The sequence below is a fragment of the Rissa tridactyla genome, chromosome 1 (assembly GCF_028500815.1).
Source record: "Rissa tridactyla isolate bRisTri1 chromosome 1, bRisTri1.patW.cur.20221130, whole genome shotgun sequence".
In the NCBI taxonomy this organism is placed as follows: domain Eukaryota; kingdom Metazoa; phylum Chordata; class Aves; order Charadriiformes; family Laridae; genus Rissa; species Rissa tridactyla.
In genome coordinates this window covers 2,513,815-2,533,078 of record NC_071466.1, presented here as the reverse complement: position 1 = coordinate 2,533,078, position 19,264 = coordinate 2,513,815, and the positions used below count along the sequence as shown (strand labels likewise).

Here is a 19,264-nt window from a genome sequence, read left to right as displayed (position 1 = left end):
CAAATTACTGCAGAAGTATAAAAACAAGCATCAAATTATTATTATGAGGAGAAAAACATCTCTATGTTTTTTGTGACAGAGTATGTAAAAATGAAAAACCCAAAAGAATGTTTTTCTCAAGGATTTTGTGAATCTATCATATTCTGTAGAACTGATTTTCATTAAGGGATTACTTCACCTCCTTATGTCATCCTTAAACTGCACTAAATGGGAGACACTTCCTGGAAATTAAAATTCTTCACGTAAAGGAACAAGCAAAACTGACTTTGTCAGGTCCTAATTTTGGTGTTCTGTGTGATGGGCTTTATTTCAGGTTTTTCACAAAATGATATATGAAAATCTCTTTTTACCTGTTCCTTATTTCTCATTCTCCTGAAAGACAGTGTCATCTGAAGATGACTAGTGCTTTCTTCTTAGAAAGATAAGTGAACTCTAGTAGTGATTACAGCTTCACCGGAAAATCTCTCTTTAATGCTGGAATCTAGGTAGCTACCATATATTACATCTCTTTCTTAAAGACATTTTCTTGTCAAAAGTTTGAGGGAGCCCTCCAGTATAACAGGTGCAGATGTAATTGAAAGGCAACTGTTACCTCGGTTTGCAAGTAGTTGCTTTAAACATTGGGAAATAGTTGAATTCTTCTACAGAGGCTGTAAGTTCATCACGCTCCATATCATGACTATATGTAAGGTCAGGAGATGAAGAAGCCTTCTTGCATCAGAAATGTATGTTGGTGATGCTGTTTCGGAACAGCAGAGTGACAAAGGCCCTCAATGTTATCTAGAGGTTTCATGAGGACCTGTTCCTCGTGTAGCCCATATGCATTTTTTCCTGGTCATCAGTATCTTTTTTGTTCTGCTGGAAATAAAGTATGTTCCTGGATGAGACACTTTTTGATTCCAGACTCTGTGCCTTGCAGAAGGGATGTGGTTGATTGTGTCCTCCAATGGACCTCATCTTGTGCGCTTCTTACCCACTTCTGCCAGAGTCCTCTGGCCCCAGTACTGTCACAGGAGCTGTTGAGCGCTCCTTCTCCAAAGAGGGGACGTCAGTGTCCCAAATCAGAGAGGGAAGCCAACAACAGTGTATCTTGGCTTTGAGATTCTGGAGAAGGGGAGAGCCTGAATTGTTCCTTGAAGACATCCTAACCGGTTGGGCTTGTGGGAGCAGGTGCTGGGATATCATGATGTGCATGTGCTGCCAGTTACAGGTGCAGACAAGCCCAAAAAAACAATCTGAGAAGCTGCTAAACCAGAGATTTGGCCTTTCACTGGTGTATAATTATGAAAAACATACAGCATCCCTTAAGCAGAACTTTGTTACCAATCTATAGTTAGGAGTAATGCAAAGAAAACAGGTTTAAGGCAAGGGCTCCCCAAACTTTACACATTGCTTTTAGGCTCTGTTTGTACTTAGTGAAAGGAAACCTCAGGGGCACAATTCATCTAACCTACCTGAGATATCTAGTGTAGGATGAAATTAAGACTTAGAAGGGCCTGTTTCTTCTCACTGAGTATAAAGAGAGCTAGATAACTACTTCCCATTTCATCGTTATAAATAGCAACATTTAGTTGAGATTAAAGAGATCTGTTTTTTTCAACCTTGCAACCCTGCAAGATAGGAAAGAATGTTCCAAAACTGAAATGTGGAAAACACTGGTGAATTCTTTGAATGTGGAGGAGAAGAGAAACCCATATGAAAATGTCTGGAGTTTTACATAGTTATCTAAAATCATACAGGTCATAGTAAATTTTGCTGTGTGCTCTTGCTGCAATCTGGTACAAAAGCAGAATTCAGAAAACTGTAAAGCGAGGCATAGGAAAAGGTTCCCACTACTTGCAAGAAATGGAAGTTGCATGTTCACACAGCCTGTTTAGGGGCTTTGTCAGGCCAGAGACTAAGTTAAAATGGACAAAACCAGAGGGTAGGTCCGTATGCTGCTAAATGACAGGACCGACAAGCCAGTTCCAGCACTGGAGCCATGATTCTCCTCCTGCTTAACTGTTGGCTCACTCCTTGGCTATTTGTTTCCAGCAGGCTCCAGACAGAAACAGCCTTAAGCACTGAGACTTGGCTGAAAATTTACTCTAATTTAGCAGTGTAGGTGCAGCCAGAGAGTCTAAATATGAAATAAAATGGTGCTAGCAATCAATGGTACTGCATACATCATCTTTCCACCTGCCTCAGGTAGGTGCAATATCTTATTAGACCCTTTATGAAATAACCGTATTGGTCTTCTGAGCGACCAGAAAGAAAAACAGGGCAGTGAACTGCATATGTAGATATATATGCTTAAATAACAAAAAGCGTTGGATCAAGATCAGCTTTTTAATTCATATCATCCCTGCTGCTATGGAACCTGACAATGGATCTCTGCTGTGATTAATGGCGATTTGAACTGAAGACCTTTTTGGAATGGTGACTGTGGATGATAAAAGAAACCCCGCAGATGATCATAATCAAGATATTGTCTGCGTGCAAATACAAATTGAGTATTCAGCTTGTGTTTTCTCCTTTCATCTTTGTACAGAGGTTGGTCACTTCTCATGTCCCTCTTTTTCCCATTTTGCTGCACTAACGAGTTTTTAATGCAAAGGAAAAGTGATTATAAGCAGTGAAGCAAAGACAGCTTTATAGAGCAAGACTGAGGAATTGAAGACGTAGATCAGAGCTATCCACCAACATAAGATGAAAGAGAAGTTCATGAAAACAGAGACATATAGATAGCTTTGATTTCATTATCATTAGACAAGAAAGGATGAAAAATGCAGTAGCTATAAAGCTGTTCATACTAGTCAGTTGCCTATATTAATAAAAGAGTTTAAGCAGAAAGCATTAAAGTGATAACATAGAACAGGAAAATACCCTATAGTAAAATTTTTGTTCATATCTGCTTTTAGTGTGGTGTAATGTGGTTACCGGATTGCAATAATGTAAAAAATACAAATATTATGTATGTATTAAATATTTTATTCCTTGATGCTGTGTTTTCGTTTCATTGTTAAGCACGGGTTATTTGTTTGGAATTTTCTCCCCCTTTGCTTTTGAACACAGACTCTGGGGATTGTATTTCTATTACTGATTTCATGGTTTATCAGATTTTGAATTGCAGACAAATTAAATAGTTGGTGTCTTTTATAGGAAGCTTTTGTTTGGTAGATACATGTACCTAGTTATGATATTCACAAGAGAAGTACCTAATTACATTTGAAAGGTGCTTGACTAGATAAAGAATGATTTGTGTACAGTGTTTTCTGATTGCAGTTAGAAAGCTAATATAGAAAAATAGCAGCTGGGAGTGGGGAGGAGTAATAAATGTTCTTGTTCTGAGAAACAACAAATTTGTTTCTCCAAGATTAGGCCAATCCTAATGCTTCACTTCACTTTTGCTCTTACAAAGTAATTTTTTTTGTTAAGTATAAATTAAGTAAAACACTAAACCAAGACTATTTTCCAGGACATATCTTATTATCACAAAAACTAAACCAGCATGATTCATGGGCAATACCTATTATTTTTGATTAATCAATATTTTCTGGCCACTTAAGGGACACTTTAAAATTCTTCTGAGATTTTAATAATAGAAGTATTTTCATTACTCTGCAATTTGCTTACAATATAGTCAGCTTTGGTAGCTTTCTCAGATGCACTTAAGAAATAAGGAAAGTAAGAAAGGGATGTTGAGTTGCCTAAAGGGACAGAAAAAATCCATGTCAGAATAGAACAAGGTTTTAGAATACTGCTTAAATCAGTGTCATGTCTTCAGCTGATAGATTTCTTGTCCAGCGCAATCCATTTTGGTGCTCTACCTTTCGTAGCTTAATTTATTTTGACACTGAAACTCAGCGTAAGAATTGCATTAACATTCTGTGCCTTTTTGCCATTCAACTGTCTATTGCAAAGGTCCTCTGTCATGTTCTTGCCCTAGGTTAATATAGTAAACAAGATGTATTTCAGTATATGTATCAGTGAGTGATTTTTACATAAGTACTATGAATTTCCTGTCTGGTTTTGTATTGCAAAGTAAATCGGAGCGCGTAAGGCAATGAATAATTAATCTTTCTTCCATTTGTGAGAATAATTTTTAGAAACATGTCTTCTATTTTTGACATGAAACTATTACCTTGGAAACTATTTAAACATTGCACGTAGTTCATGAACATGCTATATCAAATATCAGTCATATTATGTAAGTGCCTTAGTTATCCATTATTTCAGTGTTTTACATACTGAACTTCTACTATTTTCAAGTTTATAGGCTTGGTTGCATGTCATTCAAGACAAAAGGGAGCTAAGTAGGCTATAATTTAGATAACCTCACCTATATGTTGAAAAATGTGCTTTGGTAAACTGATTATACTGGAATATCTGTACAATATCCCTACCAAATTACCTTCCATGTACATTTAAGGAATTTTCTGATTTTATTTTCTTTAGGTCAATGGAACAGAAATTGAATATGAATTTGAAGAAATTACTTTGGAGAGGGTAAGTATCATTTTTTCTTCTCTTGTGGAAAAAAAAATATAGTCTGTAGTAAAAATAGTGCAATTTCTTATGAAATTAAAAGTGGTTGAGGACAAAATTATTTATATTTTGAATAAAGATGTCCTCTCTTATTCTAAACTATAAAAATGTTAGTGATACAACAGGATAAGCTTTTCACGTTTTTAAGAAGTTTCAGATGTAGCTACTGGCAGACTAGTATCAGAATGTTTTTCTTCCCCATAACTATGTCAGTGCTCGACTAGGCATTTGATTATTGGGAAGAGGCCGTGTGACTTGTTAACTCCCTTTTAGCTTGCAGGCTGGAATTGTGGAATCTTTTCTTTTAACCTCCTTGATTTCCTTAGATATGTGCATGATAATAGAAGTTGTGTAGTCTTACAGTATAAAAAAAATAATTGCAATTTCATTCATGTTGAAGTGACTTTATAAAAGCTGTAGACCATATATCTATGTGTAAAGAATATGTTTACACAAGTCTGAATTATGTGAGCTATAATCAGGGCTGGCAGTGAAGGCTTTGTTGGTAGTGTGGTTTAAAAGTAGCACACAAAAAAAAAGAGACATATTTAAAGTTTGTACTGCATCATATCTTCCTGGATTTGGTGGTTTTTCCTTGCCTTTTGGTTACAAAACTGTTTTCTTTAGACTGTGTACTTTCTTTGCCACAAGATCAAGAACAGATGGGTCAAAAGAGGAAGAAAGTCTAAGCTTTATCATATATCATAGTGCTTACAGAGGTTTCTAATGGATGCAAGATTGTCATTGCTGAATTCCTTCAATACTCTACCAACACCCTAATATGAAGTTTCATCATGAAGCAAACAGTGTTAGGCTTCTTTCTACATAAAATGTTTGAATGCAAGGCTGGATTTACCAAGATGTGACTGATGCCATATGAACCAATGCCTGTGAGGTAGCAAACTACCATTAAATTAGATACTTAGATTATACAATTCATTGCACTTTTTCTGCATGTTATATTTTTAATTGTCCAGGATAATGAATTTCATAACCATTCAACCTAAAGGGATACAAGTTTATGTTCTCATTGATTTGCTCTCTCAGGCAAATTATGAAAGAGCAATATATCTTTTTACTGTAGCCATCCTTATAACGGATAACATATAAGGTTATAGGCACTTTTTATCTACTGTCTCTCAACTTATTTGCGCATCACCAGTTATTCATTGGACTAGAGTTTCCAAAGGTCACTGAACAGAACACATGCCTCCTGGGTGATATTTTGAAAACCACTTTATTTTTAATAGATGTGTAAGTTATCGGTGTACATACTGCAGAACGAATGTGATTTGCATCTCCTGTACCTGTCTGACGTAGATAATTACTTATTCATGATGTAATGCCACATAATGTCAGTTAAAGACTGATCAACAATAGCAAAAAAAAGCTACAGATTTAAATGGAGGATATTTCAGTTGTTTTCTGGATGCTGCTGAATCTGTGGCTTCCAATTATTACTGCTTGAAATGTTCTGTCACATGTATTAGTGTTTTGTCTCAAAGGCAGGGTACTGTGTCTGCTGGTTTTTGTGTGAGATATAAAACACAAGTGATTGCCTTTAAATAGCTGTCATTTATGTTAGACTAAAAGCATTTTCAGAAGAAAGACATTCTCTATGTTGATTGCCCATTTTCTTCCACAAAACTGCTTTTAGAAATTAGATGGAAAATCATCTCTGTATTTAATGGCAAAACTGCAAAATGTATTAAGGTTGCTGCTGTTGAGAGATAAAAATGTAGCTTGCCCATATCAAACAATTGGTAATAAACTTTCCATTTTAGTCCAGTTATCCAAGTTACAGAATTCTGCATCCCCAAAACAATCAGATATTTTCTTCATGACATTTATCCACATTTTGATATAGTCAATACAATTTAAAAGATTTTATGATGTGAAAGATAAATTGGTTGAAGCTGTATTAGGGCTTTTGCAGTCTTTCCTGTTTTATTTTAGAGCAGAATGAAAGGGAAGGTGGTAAACAATTGAATACTTCAGGGCATCTCCCAGTCTCTATAGATTTGTCAAGGACACCATTAATTTAATTGTAGGAGAACATCTTCATCCATAGGTGGCATGAATTTGTGGGACATATTCCAGACGAGAGTTACTGGTTTAGGTATGGTCCTTGTTCCAGGATGAAGAGGTGGCTCCATCCGTCAGGGATACATAGAGCCATTGCGTCCATGTTGGCAAATGCATCCCACATGGAGCTGGGGAGCAGATCATCAGGGTCTCAAAAATGCCAAAATGAAACCTGCTAAAGAACTGGGGGGATGGACAATGCAGGGCTTGCTGAGCATCACTGAGCTGCCTGAGGCCCGGCTGGCCTACCAAGAAATGGCTGCAAGGACACAGTGGCCTTGTGTAGAAAGCTTTTTTGGTTTTGCACTTTGACAACATGTTGTTCAGTTGTTTATATTTAAAATGTTGTGTCCTAGTTTACAATTTAACAAGACTGGGGGTTTTGAGCTTAAAAGATGATGAATTTGAGGCAGATCCACCTTAAAGCTGCGATCAGTGCTATTCCAGGAGTTAAGGAAGTTGTAAGTACGCCTCTGCCAGCCCCCTCCTTAGTGGCATGCTCTTATCCTTTTACTCTTCAGTTGTGCCAGCCACGTAACAAGTACCAACACCAATCCCCGAGCCCACAAGGATCACTGTTAAGTAAGTGTTCCTCATTTAGAGCTCTCATAACAACCTACTTGAGTAACACAATTACACAGTTAAGAGAAATCAAACAAATTCTCTTCTCTAAAAAGAAAAAACCAAAAACAACTCACGGTTTTAAATCCTTCAGCTACCTCAGAGAATGTGAGTTTTTCTGCTAATTTACAGGCATAAAATGCAGATCCAGGTGTAGACTAAGACTTGTCGATTTGTAATAATCTGCAATGCCCAAATGCACACTTAGACAAAATCCCTTAAAATAAGCCATTACCTTGCTCTAGCTTGAATATTCAAGACACCATAAAAAGGAAACTTTCCATAAAATGACTCATGTTAGTGCAGTGATGTTAGTCTTCCATTACTGCAGGACTTAAAAAATGTATCCAGCGCTATCAAGAGACCAATTGGCACTTGTAAAGCAGCGGTCAGTGTAAAAGATAACTGACTAGACTCTGTGACAAAGCCCAGCCTAACTTCTCTAAGCTGGAGGAAAGTTTTAATTGATTGACTCCTTGGTACAGCGCAGTGCTTGGAGACATGCTGAAGAGAGGTTTTAATAGAAATACATGTAATATCAGCCAATATCAATAGTTGCCTTGAAGAAGAGTAAAGAAAGACAGTGGGTCACTTAATGATTCATGTTGGATTCATGCCGAGTTCAACGTCTGAGTTCAGATCTCAATACTTTTTTGCTCATCTAACCTTGTCTATTCTTTAGATGTTAGGGAAAAAAAGGGCAGTTATGATTAGTAAAGCTGTTTTCACGGAATCTTTTGATGCTTCAGCACATATTTTCATTCCGTATCTATATAAAAGTAAAATTATATTACTTTTTGTGGAATAGACTGTTCAGAAAAATTAAATTCTATCAACATTGGAAATAAAGACATCTAGCTTCCAGTGGATTTGCATCATGAGATTGACTGACCTTGGTATCTGAGCAGGTCAAGCTCTGACTGAGAATTTTCAGAAGGTTGAGACATGCATGAAGTGTCTCTATTTCTTTTTCTTTTATACTCCTGTGGATTCTCTGGCCTATGATAACAATTCAGGTTACACTGCAGAATGTCAATGTTTTCAATGAACCACATCATTTTACAAAGTTTTTAGGAACTTACTATTTTGTTTCCTTCCCACTTTTTCAGATTTGGTTGCAATTGACTATTGGTCTTACTACCATTGAGGGAGAGATAGGCATGGATGCTCAGGTAGCATAATTAGAAAATTGGAAAATCACATTAAAGATATTCCAAGAGTAAATTCTGGTGGTGTGCTGTGATAGCTCTGATTTTTTTTTCTGTATCCACCACATGCTCTGTTCAGTGGAGAGACTGAAAATCTGCTCTCTCTTCTTTCCTTTGATCGATATTTCAGTGACATCAAGTGCCATCAGATTTCATTTTTCTAGTTTAAGATTATTGTTCTCTAAAGGGTTGGGTTTTCACATTTCCACCAAATTTAAAGGTCTATTCAAATCTCGACTAGAAAGGCTAAAACCATAATCATAAGTAAACTTCAAGGGTCGAATTTAAAAATCCTGAAGAAACAGTGGAAAAAGCAATCCTTGTACATTTTGGTAGAGTAAGGAATTTATTTCAGGCCTGGACTTTTATTTACTGTGGTATCTTGTAAACCAGAGAGATAATTGCTACGGTACTATTAATTATGCTGTTTTCATCACTAATTTCCTTTGTGAAAATGCAGAAGTTTGCAAAAGTGTAATGAGGTGCATTCCACTGAGCACTGAAGAGCAATGGGAACTGGATTGTGTTCAATGACATAAGGATTTTAATTTGACTCAATGTCTTATTTTTTCTATCTATCTATCTATCTATCTATCTATCTATCTATCTATCTATCTTGTTTTAGCAGACATCATAGAATCATAGAATGGTTTGGGTTGGAAGGGACTTTTAAAGGCCATTTAGTCCAACCCCCTGCCATAAGCCGGGACATCTTCAACTAGATCATGTTGCTCAGAGCCCCGTCCAACCTGACCTGGAATGTTTTCAAGGATGAGGCATCTACCACCTCTCTGGGCAACCTGTTTGTGTTTCACCACCCTCAGTGTAAAAATTTTTTCCTTATATCTAGTCTGAATGTACCCTCCTTTAGAATCATAGAATCATAGAATCATAGGGTTGGAAGGGACCTCTGGAGATCATCTAGTCCAACCCCCCTGCCAGAGCAGGGTCACCTAGAGCAGTTTACACAGGAACACGTCCAGGTGGGTTTTGAATGTATCCAGAGTTGGAGACTCCCCCACCTCTCTGGGCAGCCTGTTCCAGTGCTCTGCCACCCTCAGGGTAAAGAAGTTCCTCCTCATGTTTAGGTGGAACTTCCTATGTTCAAGTTTGTGCCCATTACCTCTTGTCCTGTCCCCGGGCACCACTGAAAAGAGCCTGGCCCCATCCTCCTGACACCCACCCTTTAAGTATTTATAAGTGTTGATAAGGTCACCCCTCAGACGTCTTTTTTCCAGACTGAAGAGACCCAAATCCCTCAGCCTTTCCTCATAAGAGAGGTGTTCGAGTCCCCTCATCATCTTTGTAGCTCTCTGCTGCACCCTTTCCAGCAGTTCCCTGTCCCTCTTGAACCCGGGAGCCCAGAACTGGACACAGTACTCCAGGTGCGGCCTCACCAAGGCAGAGTAGAGGGGGAGGATGACCTCCCTTGACCTGCTGGCCACACTCTTCTTGATGCACCCCAGGATGCCATTGGCCTTCTTGGCCTCAAGGGCACATTGCTGACTCATGGTCATCCTGTTGTCCACCAGGACTCCCAGGTCTCTTTCCACAGAGCTGCTCTCCAGCAGGTCAGCACCCAGCCTGTCCTGGTGCATGGGGTTGTTCCTCCCCAGGTGCAGCACCCTACACTTGCCCTTGTTGAACTTCATAAGGTTTCTCTCTGCCCAGATCTCCAACCTGTCCAGGTCTCTCTGTATGGTGGCACAGCCTTCCGGTGTGTCAGCCACCCCACCCAGCTTTGTGTCATCAGCAAACTTGCTGAGGGTGCACTCTATCCCCTTGTCCAGGTCATTGATGAATATATTGAACAGGACTGGACCCAGTACTGACCCCTGGGGAACACCACTCGTCACTGGTCTCCAACTAGACTCTGTGCCCCTAATCACAACCCTCTGAGCTCTGTCTTTCAACCAGTTTTCTATCCACCCCACTGTCCATTCATCTAACCCACACTTCCTAAGCTTCCCTATGAGGATGCTGTGGGAGACCGTGTCAAACGCCTTACTCAAGTCAAGGTAGACCACATCTACCGCCCTCCCCTCATCTATCCATCTAGTCATGCCATCGTAGAAGGCTATCAGATTAGTCAGACATGATTTCCCCTTGGTGAATCCATGCTGAGTACTTCTGATAGCTTTCCTTTCCTCCACGTGCCTTGAGATGACACCCAGAATGAGCTGTTCCATCATCTTTCCAGGGATGGAGGTGAGGCTGACCGGCCTGTAGTTCCCCGGCTTTAGTTTAAAACCATTACCCCTTGTCCTATTGCTACAGGCCTTACTAAAAAGTCTGTCCTCATCTTTCTTATAAGCCTCCTTTAAGTACTGAAAAGCCATCATAAAGTCTCCCTGGAGCCTTCGCTTCTCCAGGCTGAGCCACCCCAACTCTCTCAGCCTGTCCCCACAGCAGAGGGGCTCCAGCCCCCTGAGCATCTTCGTGGCCTTCTCTGGACCCGTTCCAACAGGTCCATGTCTTTCCTGTGCTGAGGCCCCAGAACTGGACGCAGGACTACAGGTGGGGTCTCACCAGAGCAGAGGGGCAGAATCCCCTCCCTCACCCTGCTGGCCACGCTGCTTTTGATGCAGCCCAGGATGCGGTTGGCTTTCTGGGCTGCGAGCGCTCATTGCCTGCTCATGTTGAGCTTCTCCTTCCACCAGCACCCCCAAATCCTTCTCCTCAGGGCTGCTCTCAAGCCATCTCTGCCCAGCCTGTATTTGTGCCTGGGATTGCCCTTACCCAGGTGCAGGACCTTGCACTTGGCCTGGTTGAACTTTTCATCTACCAAGACCACTGTTTGCTTGTATATCTAGGAAATAAGGTTTTCACTATTACTCAGTAGTATATCTGCTTTCTTATTTTTTTTAAGGTGTTAGACACCATCTGTTCACGTGTCAGTACTCTTTAACCTCTCAGTGATGAGATTGTAGGACAATGCAGTGCCAGGAAATTTCTCCTTTACGTGGTTCAGAAATAGTAGTGCGTAAGGGAGTGGTCAAGAAATGGCCACTAGGAAAATGTATTTTCAAAGTTTAAAAGCTTATGGAGTAGACCATGCCTTTTGAGAACCCAGAGTGCACAATATCCAACCATCAACAGCCCCAGTGGAGTGGTCTGACATCTTCCAACAGGAGAAAGTGAATCTTTTAAACTAAGTGTCCCTCAGGTACCTGCCGAGCTCCTCCAAATGCAATGTTGCTCTCTGAGTGTTTATTTCTGCAGAACTCTAGATGTTTTCTTCACTGTTGAGAGCTTTCTGACTGGGTGCGCTTATTACATTGCTTCTTTGCTGGGCTCTGCCTGCTTCCTAAGTGAGAGTAAGTGGTAGTTATTCTTGCAGCCTCAGACTGAAACAAATTATAATTTATAAAAGGCAGAATCCTTCTTATTGGCTAGTTTTTATCAGGTTTGTAGTAGAATGTAGTAGAAACACCTATGGGTGTTTGTCGCAATAAAGCTCACCCACAGGAATTTTTTCCTGGAAGGCACCAGTACAGCCTGCCTACAAGAAGAGGCAGAAGTATCTACGGATGGAGCTGAGTTATCAGCAAACAGAAAATGTGAATCCCGACCTTTTTAATGTTGTGCAGAGAATTTGAAATCAGAGAGAGATCATTTTATCTCTTGGGTATCCATATAGAGTCTTTGCAGTGCATTTCCCTGTGTATGTGTAACACAAAGTTCTGTAAAATTAAAGAGGAAATTAAGAAAGATGCTTGAAAATACACGTGTAGTGCATGCAATCACTGTGCAGGAAATTCTCTTATGCTTTCTAATTGCAGTCACATCTTAGAGTTGGCACTGGCAGGCCGACGTGTCAGTGGCAGTTGTTTACCTTCAGAGAGGTCTGTAAGCGTTGGGAAGGGCGGACTCCCTGGCCTCTGGATGCAATGGCTTAAGCAAGGTCGTCTTTTCGTCTCTTGTGCCTTGCCAGATTTCGCTTTGACCTTAGGTTGTGCAGGAACGAGCTGATGAAAGGAGCTGAAGGAGCCTGGTGTGCAGTCCTGATAATGTGACACTGAAATACCAGGTCAACATTTTCCAAAGCAACTGCAGAATTTGGTTGCTTTAGTTCAATGACCTAAATTAGGATTCCTTGGAACAGCCTGATTTTTTTGTAACATTACTCACCCACAACATGTGACTTTCTGTCACCTCAGAGCAGCCCTAATTTGGCACCCAAATTATAACTAAACACTGGAAAACTTTGTTCTTTGTTCTTATTGTGTCAGAGAGTCATTATGCTGAAACTATTCCTGGTTGTAGAGCTGTGTATGTCTTGTGGGGGCCTGTTCCACCTGTGCTGGGTAGAGGTACAAAACGTGCCACTCTGGAGTACGTGTGGAAAGGCAGAAGAGCTGGGAGAAGGAGGGTTGCACCTTTTTAAGGGACAGAAGCTTCTGCCTGGTGTTGTTAGCTGTCATCCTCTACATTCAGTGTCTGGGACTGGAAACTCAATAAACCCACATAACCGTCTAACTGAAGACTATTGGCTAGACAAGTGAAGGAACAGTTGTTAAAATTATATCCCTCTTCGAGACGTGAACAAAATATTTTTATTTATTCCTATTGCTGCTAACAGTTGCATTGGTACAGGTTGGGAGTGCGGTGAAGTAGAGCACGTGAGCTACCCACAGCGTTCCCGGAAGCCGTGGTAGGACTTGGAGGACTAGTCTGTTTAACGTTGTCCTCCGCAGATAGGGATGATCTGGACTGCTTCAGAATATGCACTGCCAGAATAATTTGAGTTATCCCGGGTAAATGCTAAAAAAGTACGTGGCTTTCCATTGAGCCTCTCTTTATGAGGGGGACTTGCCCTGTATTTCAGCATTGCTACGGCCGTGCAGAGAGTCCGTCTTTTCCCAGCTGTGGAGCGGCAGCACTTCTCACCCCAATAGTCACAACAGAAATGCTGCAAAGCCACGAAAGGCGTGATGAAGGAGGGGAAAAGGCTATGAGTGATGAGAGAAAAAATTTTAACTTCTGCAGTTCATAGCTACACTGACGTTTATCTCCCTCTGGGTGCCTACCAAAGGAATTCATATTTTCATATCGTTATCTTAGAATCTTGCTTTTAAATCTAAGTGTCTGAAAAACACTGCATGGATGCTAGCTCAGTTAAATCAGAATAAATTCAATTCCTTGGATTTATCGCTGTGATGCCATTTAAACTCCTCTGAGGGCATTATCTCAGTGAAGGATGTCCCCTCCCATGCATGTCTGCTAGATTTATATTTCAGGTAGAAAAAAAAATACATAGCTTGGATTTATACTTGATGATTCAAGCTTTCCAAGGCAAAGAATATTTTTATTACTATGAATTAGGCTTTTATTCATTTGCATATTTAATTTTGAAGGTGATGTATTTGCTGGGTTTAGGAATTCATATAGCGGTTTCTGGGTATTTCTGTAGATGAGAGGTTCACAATTTGTGTCAGTGAGTTCTCAGGTCCAGGGAAGATTATGAGAATTTTCCTGTTGTGCGAGGAATTTTAGATAACTGAATATTCTGTTATGAAAGCTCACTGTGCTACTTTAGCATTTTCAAAATGATTTGAAGCTTTGAAGAATGCTCAAGCAGAAGAAGAAAACTGGAGATTGTTTGATATATTTTTTAAAATTTAATAAGAGTCACTCGACATGCTGAGACATTTTGTTCCCAAAGGAGTAAAAGGAATTTAATTCTCTAATATATTGAATCACAAGCCTGAAGTTATTTAAACTCTCTGCATTTAAAACTCACAGGGAATTTGTTTGGTAGAAAATACAGATACTAGAAAGAAGGCCTTATCACAATACTAGAAAGCCTTCTGAAAGTGATAGAAACGAATTAAAAATCAACTGCAGAAAAAAATTCCCCAATAGTGATAACGATGTATACTCCATATCAAAAATGAAGAAAAGTTGAAAAGTTAAGCAGCATTTATTTAAGAGTTCAAACCCTACCTATGTGAGCATAGGAAAAAAAATTATTCGTGTTCATCTCTACTTGAAAGTTATCCCTTTAACTTCGCCAAGATCACTGAGACCTTGAGGCTCCTATTATGTGAAAAGTTATTTCATGCAAGTCATAGCTGCCTAGAGGCGACGTTCTGCTGCTGTTTCTTTTAAATTATTATTATATTGACATTTTATTTTTCAGGTAATATCACTCATTTATTGCCTTTCATTTCCTAAGTCTCTTGCTCTCACCAGACAGTCTGCAGTGAGTAATTCTGCTGCTTTTTCTGTATTATTTACAGCTTTACGTTAAAATTGCCTTTACTTTAGATGTAGCTCTTTAGGATGTGGCCTTTCAGTTTATTTACTCTATTACCGTTAGCTGACAAAGTCCAAGCTTTATCTCACCCCTGTTTGGTGCTCGGAAAGTGAGCATCGAACGCGGCCTGGTTGTGAAGGTGCCTTGGTGGGGGAAGAGAGCAGAAAGCATCACAGGGGGGTCTTGAGCCATCCCAGGATAACAACAGTGCAACACGGGCAGAGCAGAACTCCCTCTGCAGGTGCAAATCGCAGTGGCTAGCTGAGATTTTTAGAGTTAAACTTGCAGAATATCAGTCTCTAAAAGAAATACTTAAGTGTGCAGCAGATAACGTTTGTCTAATAAAACAAATCTCTGCACAGTGAAACAGGGCAGCCTTTTGCAGCTGTATCCTAGTCCTCTAGGCTGATGCAGCAGAGAAGACTCTTTCCCTCCAGCTTAGCATTTCTTCTGTTACTGGACAATAATTTAGCCTGGAAAGACTTTCACAGGAAGAAATCCTTTGTTGACGTGAGCGTTTAGCACAGATTTAGGAGTGTTCTGAGTGCTCAGAGAGCATCCCAGTTTTCAGGAAGTGCAAAAAAATAGGTATTCTGCTCCACACCATTCAGCTTTTCCTAACTGGCATAAAAAGGCTCAGAAATCAATCTCAGCATACCGTCCAAGCAAACCTGAGTTGTCCCACCCTGCAATACTTCAAATCAATCAGCACTAGTCACTAACGAGCAGAGCTGCAAGTAAACATACCACTTCTGAATAAAAGCTTCTGGAGCGCTAATAGTAGGGTATGTATACACTAAAAAGGTGTAATATGTGTGTCTGAGATGCTGAATTTTCCAAGAAAGTAAGTAGGAATCTTCTTGCAGAAAGACTGAGAAAGCAAAGCAGAAAAAAAATATAACAAACTACGGAGCTACAAAGCAGTGGTTCGACTCCGTTTTCATTTAGTTTTGCAATTGGCATGGGCAAATAATATATAGATTTAAAATGATACATAAATTTAAATAAATGAGAACAATAATCCTCAATTTACTGGTAGAAAATGAATCATGCTGCTGATGATAGTAATCATCTTGCAGCAAAGATGGTCATTTTTGAGGCAGGACTTTTTAAACGGTGTCTTTGATGTACTGGATTTGTCTCTTCAGAAAAAGCAATGTTTTGCATTGCAGAAAATTGCCTTTCATTTTTCTTATTAATTTGGAATCAATTGTAATGCATAAATGAGGGCCACTCAACCTTGAGGAATCAGTATGCCACTTCGGTAGGGAGTAGCGTTGCAAAGATGGAGAAAAATGAGGGAGAAAAAAATACTGGAGGAAATAATCTGCTGGTTTACCCAGACTGAATTCCACAGCTGTCCTTGCTGTGCATCATAACACAGTAATGCGGTATCGCAATAAAAAATTCTAATTTGCTCTTTGGATGCAGCATTGCAGTTATTGTCCGTTCTTATGCAGTTATAGTTGAAGCAGTCAGAAGATCATTTGTCTTCCCCTTATAACTACCATCCAGCTTTTCTCTGACGCTGTGAAGGGAAGAAAAGCTCTTTCTTGTGAAAAGAGGGTCAAGAATTGATCTGGTATACTTTTTTGCAAAGTAGCTTTGCAGGAACAATGGCCCACTTTGTAGCATGTAGAAGTTCTTCGGAATTATATGATATAGACCATTTCCTCTCAAATTTTGTCCCTATATTTAAAACTGCAACTAAATGTCAAATGGGTAAGGTAACTTCAGGTACGCTAAAGCTGTAAGTAGTTGAAAAGCAATTGTACGCTGCTCATGCATGTTTTATATTGCAAGATACTGCTTTACCCTAAGAGTTTGACCTAGCTGGTGAGTCTCAAGCATGGCTTGAAAGTCACCTTATGAAGCTTAATGTGATATATGAATTCTGACTGAATTCCATGAATAATTTATTTTTTGAGTGGTTTTTAATTTTGCAGAGTTTAACTGGTTGCACTTGGAGCACAATACACATTTCCTATGCCTCACCTGCAAAGCAGAAAAGTCCAGTTAGCATACTTTTACTGTGAAAGTTTAATGCATAGATTGCCATTGACAAGAATTAAACTACATAGGGAAAAAGAAACCAACCCTAATAAAATAAATTATGAGCTTGTAACGTCACTCTTTACTAATGATAAATAATGCTTTAAAGTGCAAATATTTTTCTCAGCTGTGATGATGATGATAACGAACCTAGTGTTTTTATCATATTTCATAGTGGGGAAACCTGAAGCACAGAAAAGCAGGCCAGCTGTAAAAGCAGCATGAAAATACACGTATCCTAATCTGTAATCTAGTAGTCAACAAGTACACCTCGAAGAGTACACAGGGAAAAGTCCCTACTCCATTGGTATCACTGATATAAGGGATCTTAATAGTAGTCCAAAAATTTACCAAAATTTAGGAAAAATGGGAAAGATGATAGCAATTTTATATTCTTAAAATGTCCCTTGAATTTTTTAAAGAAGCAAAAATACGTTCACTAACTGCTTGTCCATTCAAAATTTATTTAGGAATGAGAAATGTAATGTGAATAATTAACTTATACAAAACATTGGCAAATATAGTTAAAACATAAATATTTGACAAATAGATATTTTAATTATATTTCCAAAGCAGAAATAAGGCTGCAGTTCACAACGAGGAACTTGCACCTGGTTTTGCCAATAAACATATAATATAATTAATTGAAACACTGAATATTGAAATCATGATTGGATTTTTAAGGAAGGAGAAAAGCTATACCTATGCACATAACATTATAATGAATATGCTTAAAGACTTCATGTTAAGCTTTCTCATAGGAAATCTAGAGATCTGTTGTTACAACTCAAATGCAGGGAACGCCTTTCTGAGAGGGAACTTAGAAAAGGAACATGACATTTCCACGTGTTTTCATTATAATGTGGCTGAAGGAGAAACGGGTGAGTCAAGTAAGTGTGTGAGTGTGTGTGTGTAGACCTACAGTAAAAAGAAATTTTAACTGCTTTGAGCTATAAATTTTGAGCTAACGTAACAAAAGCCATTAAAAATCAATGTCTACCCTGATTTTCCACCTCCAAACAACGCCATTACTCATCTCTCCCGGCAGTAGAGAAATATCTATCAAAACAGGCTGAGGAAAACCATGATCTCCCTGAAACTTCAGTGCTAGTTTAACTGGGTGGAAGGAAATCAGATAAATCAAAATGTAGCAAGGACTTAGAGTCTAATGCAACTCTATATGAAGAAACCCCCAGACTAGGGCCTTCTTTTCCTATCTGATTTCTGAAGGAGTTAGTTGAACAGTGTCTGCATCTGTCATGGTGAGTTTTCAACAGATCTTGGAGTACTGAAGAAATGTCAATGTATTGAAAGAGAGCTAATGCTGTGGCGGTGCTTAAAAAGAGTAAATGAGATGGTGTGAGTCATCATGGTATCTGTGTAGGTCAGAGTAAAAGCAGTGCCAGACCGTGCTGGGTAAAACAAAGTTAGGTATTATAAATTGGCCAAATCTGAAGTCATATGTCAAGAAAGAGAATACAGCCTGTGTATGAAATCAAGGACTCCTGCCTGGAAAGCAATGAATCTGCAAAACGTCCTGGGCCTCCTTGGCTGGTCATCAGTCGAACACGAATTTTCAGTCTGGTGTTGTAGCCAAAGATCTAGTGAAGAAGACCTTAGGTGCATAACTGAGGTCTATAGAATAGAACAGATTTTAGAATGTGGAACAAAACAGGATTTGGGACCTAATGGGACCTCATGGAATATCTTGCTTAATTCTACTTGAAAAAAGATACTGATAACTGAAGTGTTTTCAGGGGAGGCCTTGAGGGTTATTGTGACTTTGGAAAATGCACCCTCTTCATAGAATCATAGAATGAGAATCATAGAATCATAGAATGGTCTGGGTCGGAAGGGACCTTAACGGTCATCTAGTCCCACCCCCTGCCCTGGGCAGGGACACCTCCCACCAGCCCAGGCTGCTCCAAGCCCTGTCCAGCCTGGCCTTGAACCCCTCCAGGGATGGGGCAGCCACAGCTTTTCTGGGCAACCTGTTCCAGTGCCTCACCACCCTCATGGTGAAGAACTTCTTCCTAGTATCCAATCTAAATCTCCCCTCTTTCAGTTTGAAACCGTTACTCCTCGTCCTATCATTACACCCCCTGATAAAGGGTCCCTCCCCATCTTTCCTGTAGGCCCCCTTTAGGTACTGGAAGGCTGCAATAAGGTCTCCTCGGAGCCTTCCCTTCTCCAGGCTGAAGAGATACATGAGAGACAAAGGAAGCTTCATGAACTCGCTTCCTGGGGGGAAAGTAAGGGGTGGCTTGGTCAGAGAAAACATGTGCTTACATGAGAAATAACCTTTAAGAGAGTGTTCTTCATCCTACCTGGAAGGTCATAGCAGGAGCTGACGGTTTGATTTTGAATTTGGACAAGTTGAGACTGGACATAAATATGTTAATAGGTTAGTAATGACAAATGAAAAGGACTGGATGAAAGTTTTAGGAAAGTCAAAAGCGTGTTAGACAGCAAGAAAGACAGTAGCTGATTAAAAAAAAAGAAAGGAGCATAA

General features: G+C 39.6%; 1 protein-coding gene across 21 annotated transcripts in view; it reads left to right on the top strand.

Moving 5' to 3' along the window:
- Positions 1–19,264, top strand: part of DLG2 (discs large MAGUK scaffold protein 2) — a 1,057,033-nt gene that overhangs the window by 649,919 nt on the left and 387,850 nt on the right. For all 21 annotated transcript variants that reach the window (XM_054188265.1, XM_054188269.1, XM_054188274.1 and 18 more), the window contains one exon: positions 4,438–4,488. In XM_054188265.1, coding sequence (XP_054044240.1) covers positions 4,438–4,488 — 51 coding nt within the window. The remainder of the gene's footprint in view (positions 1–4,437; positions 4,489–19,264) is intronic.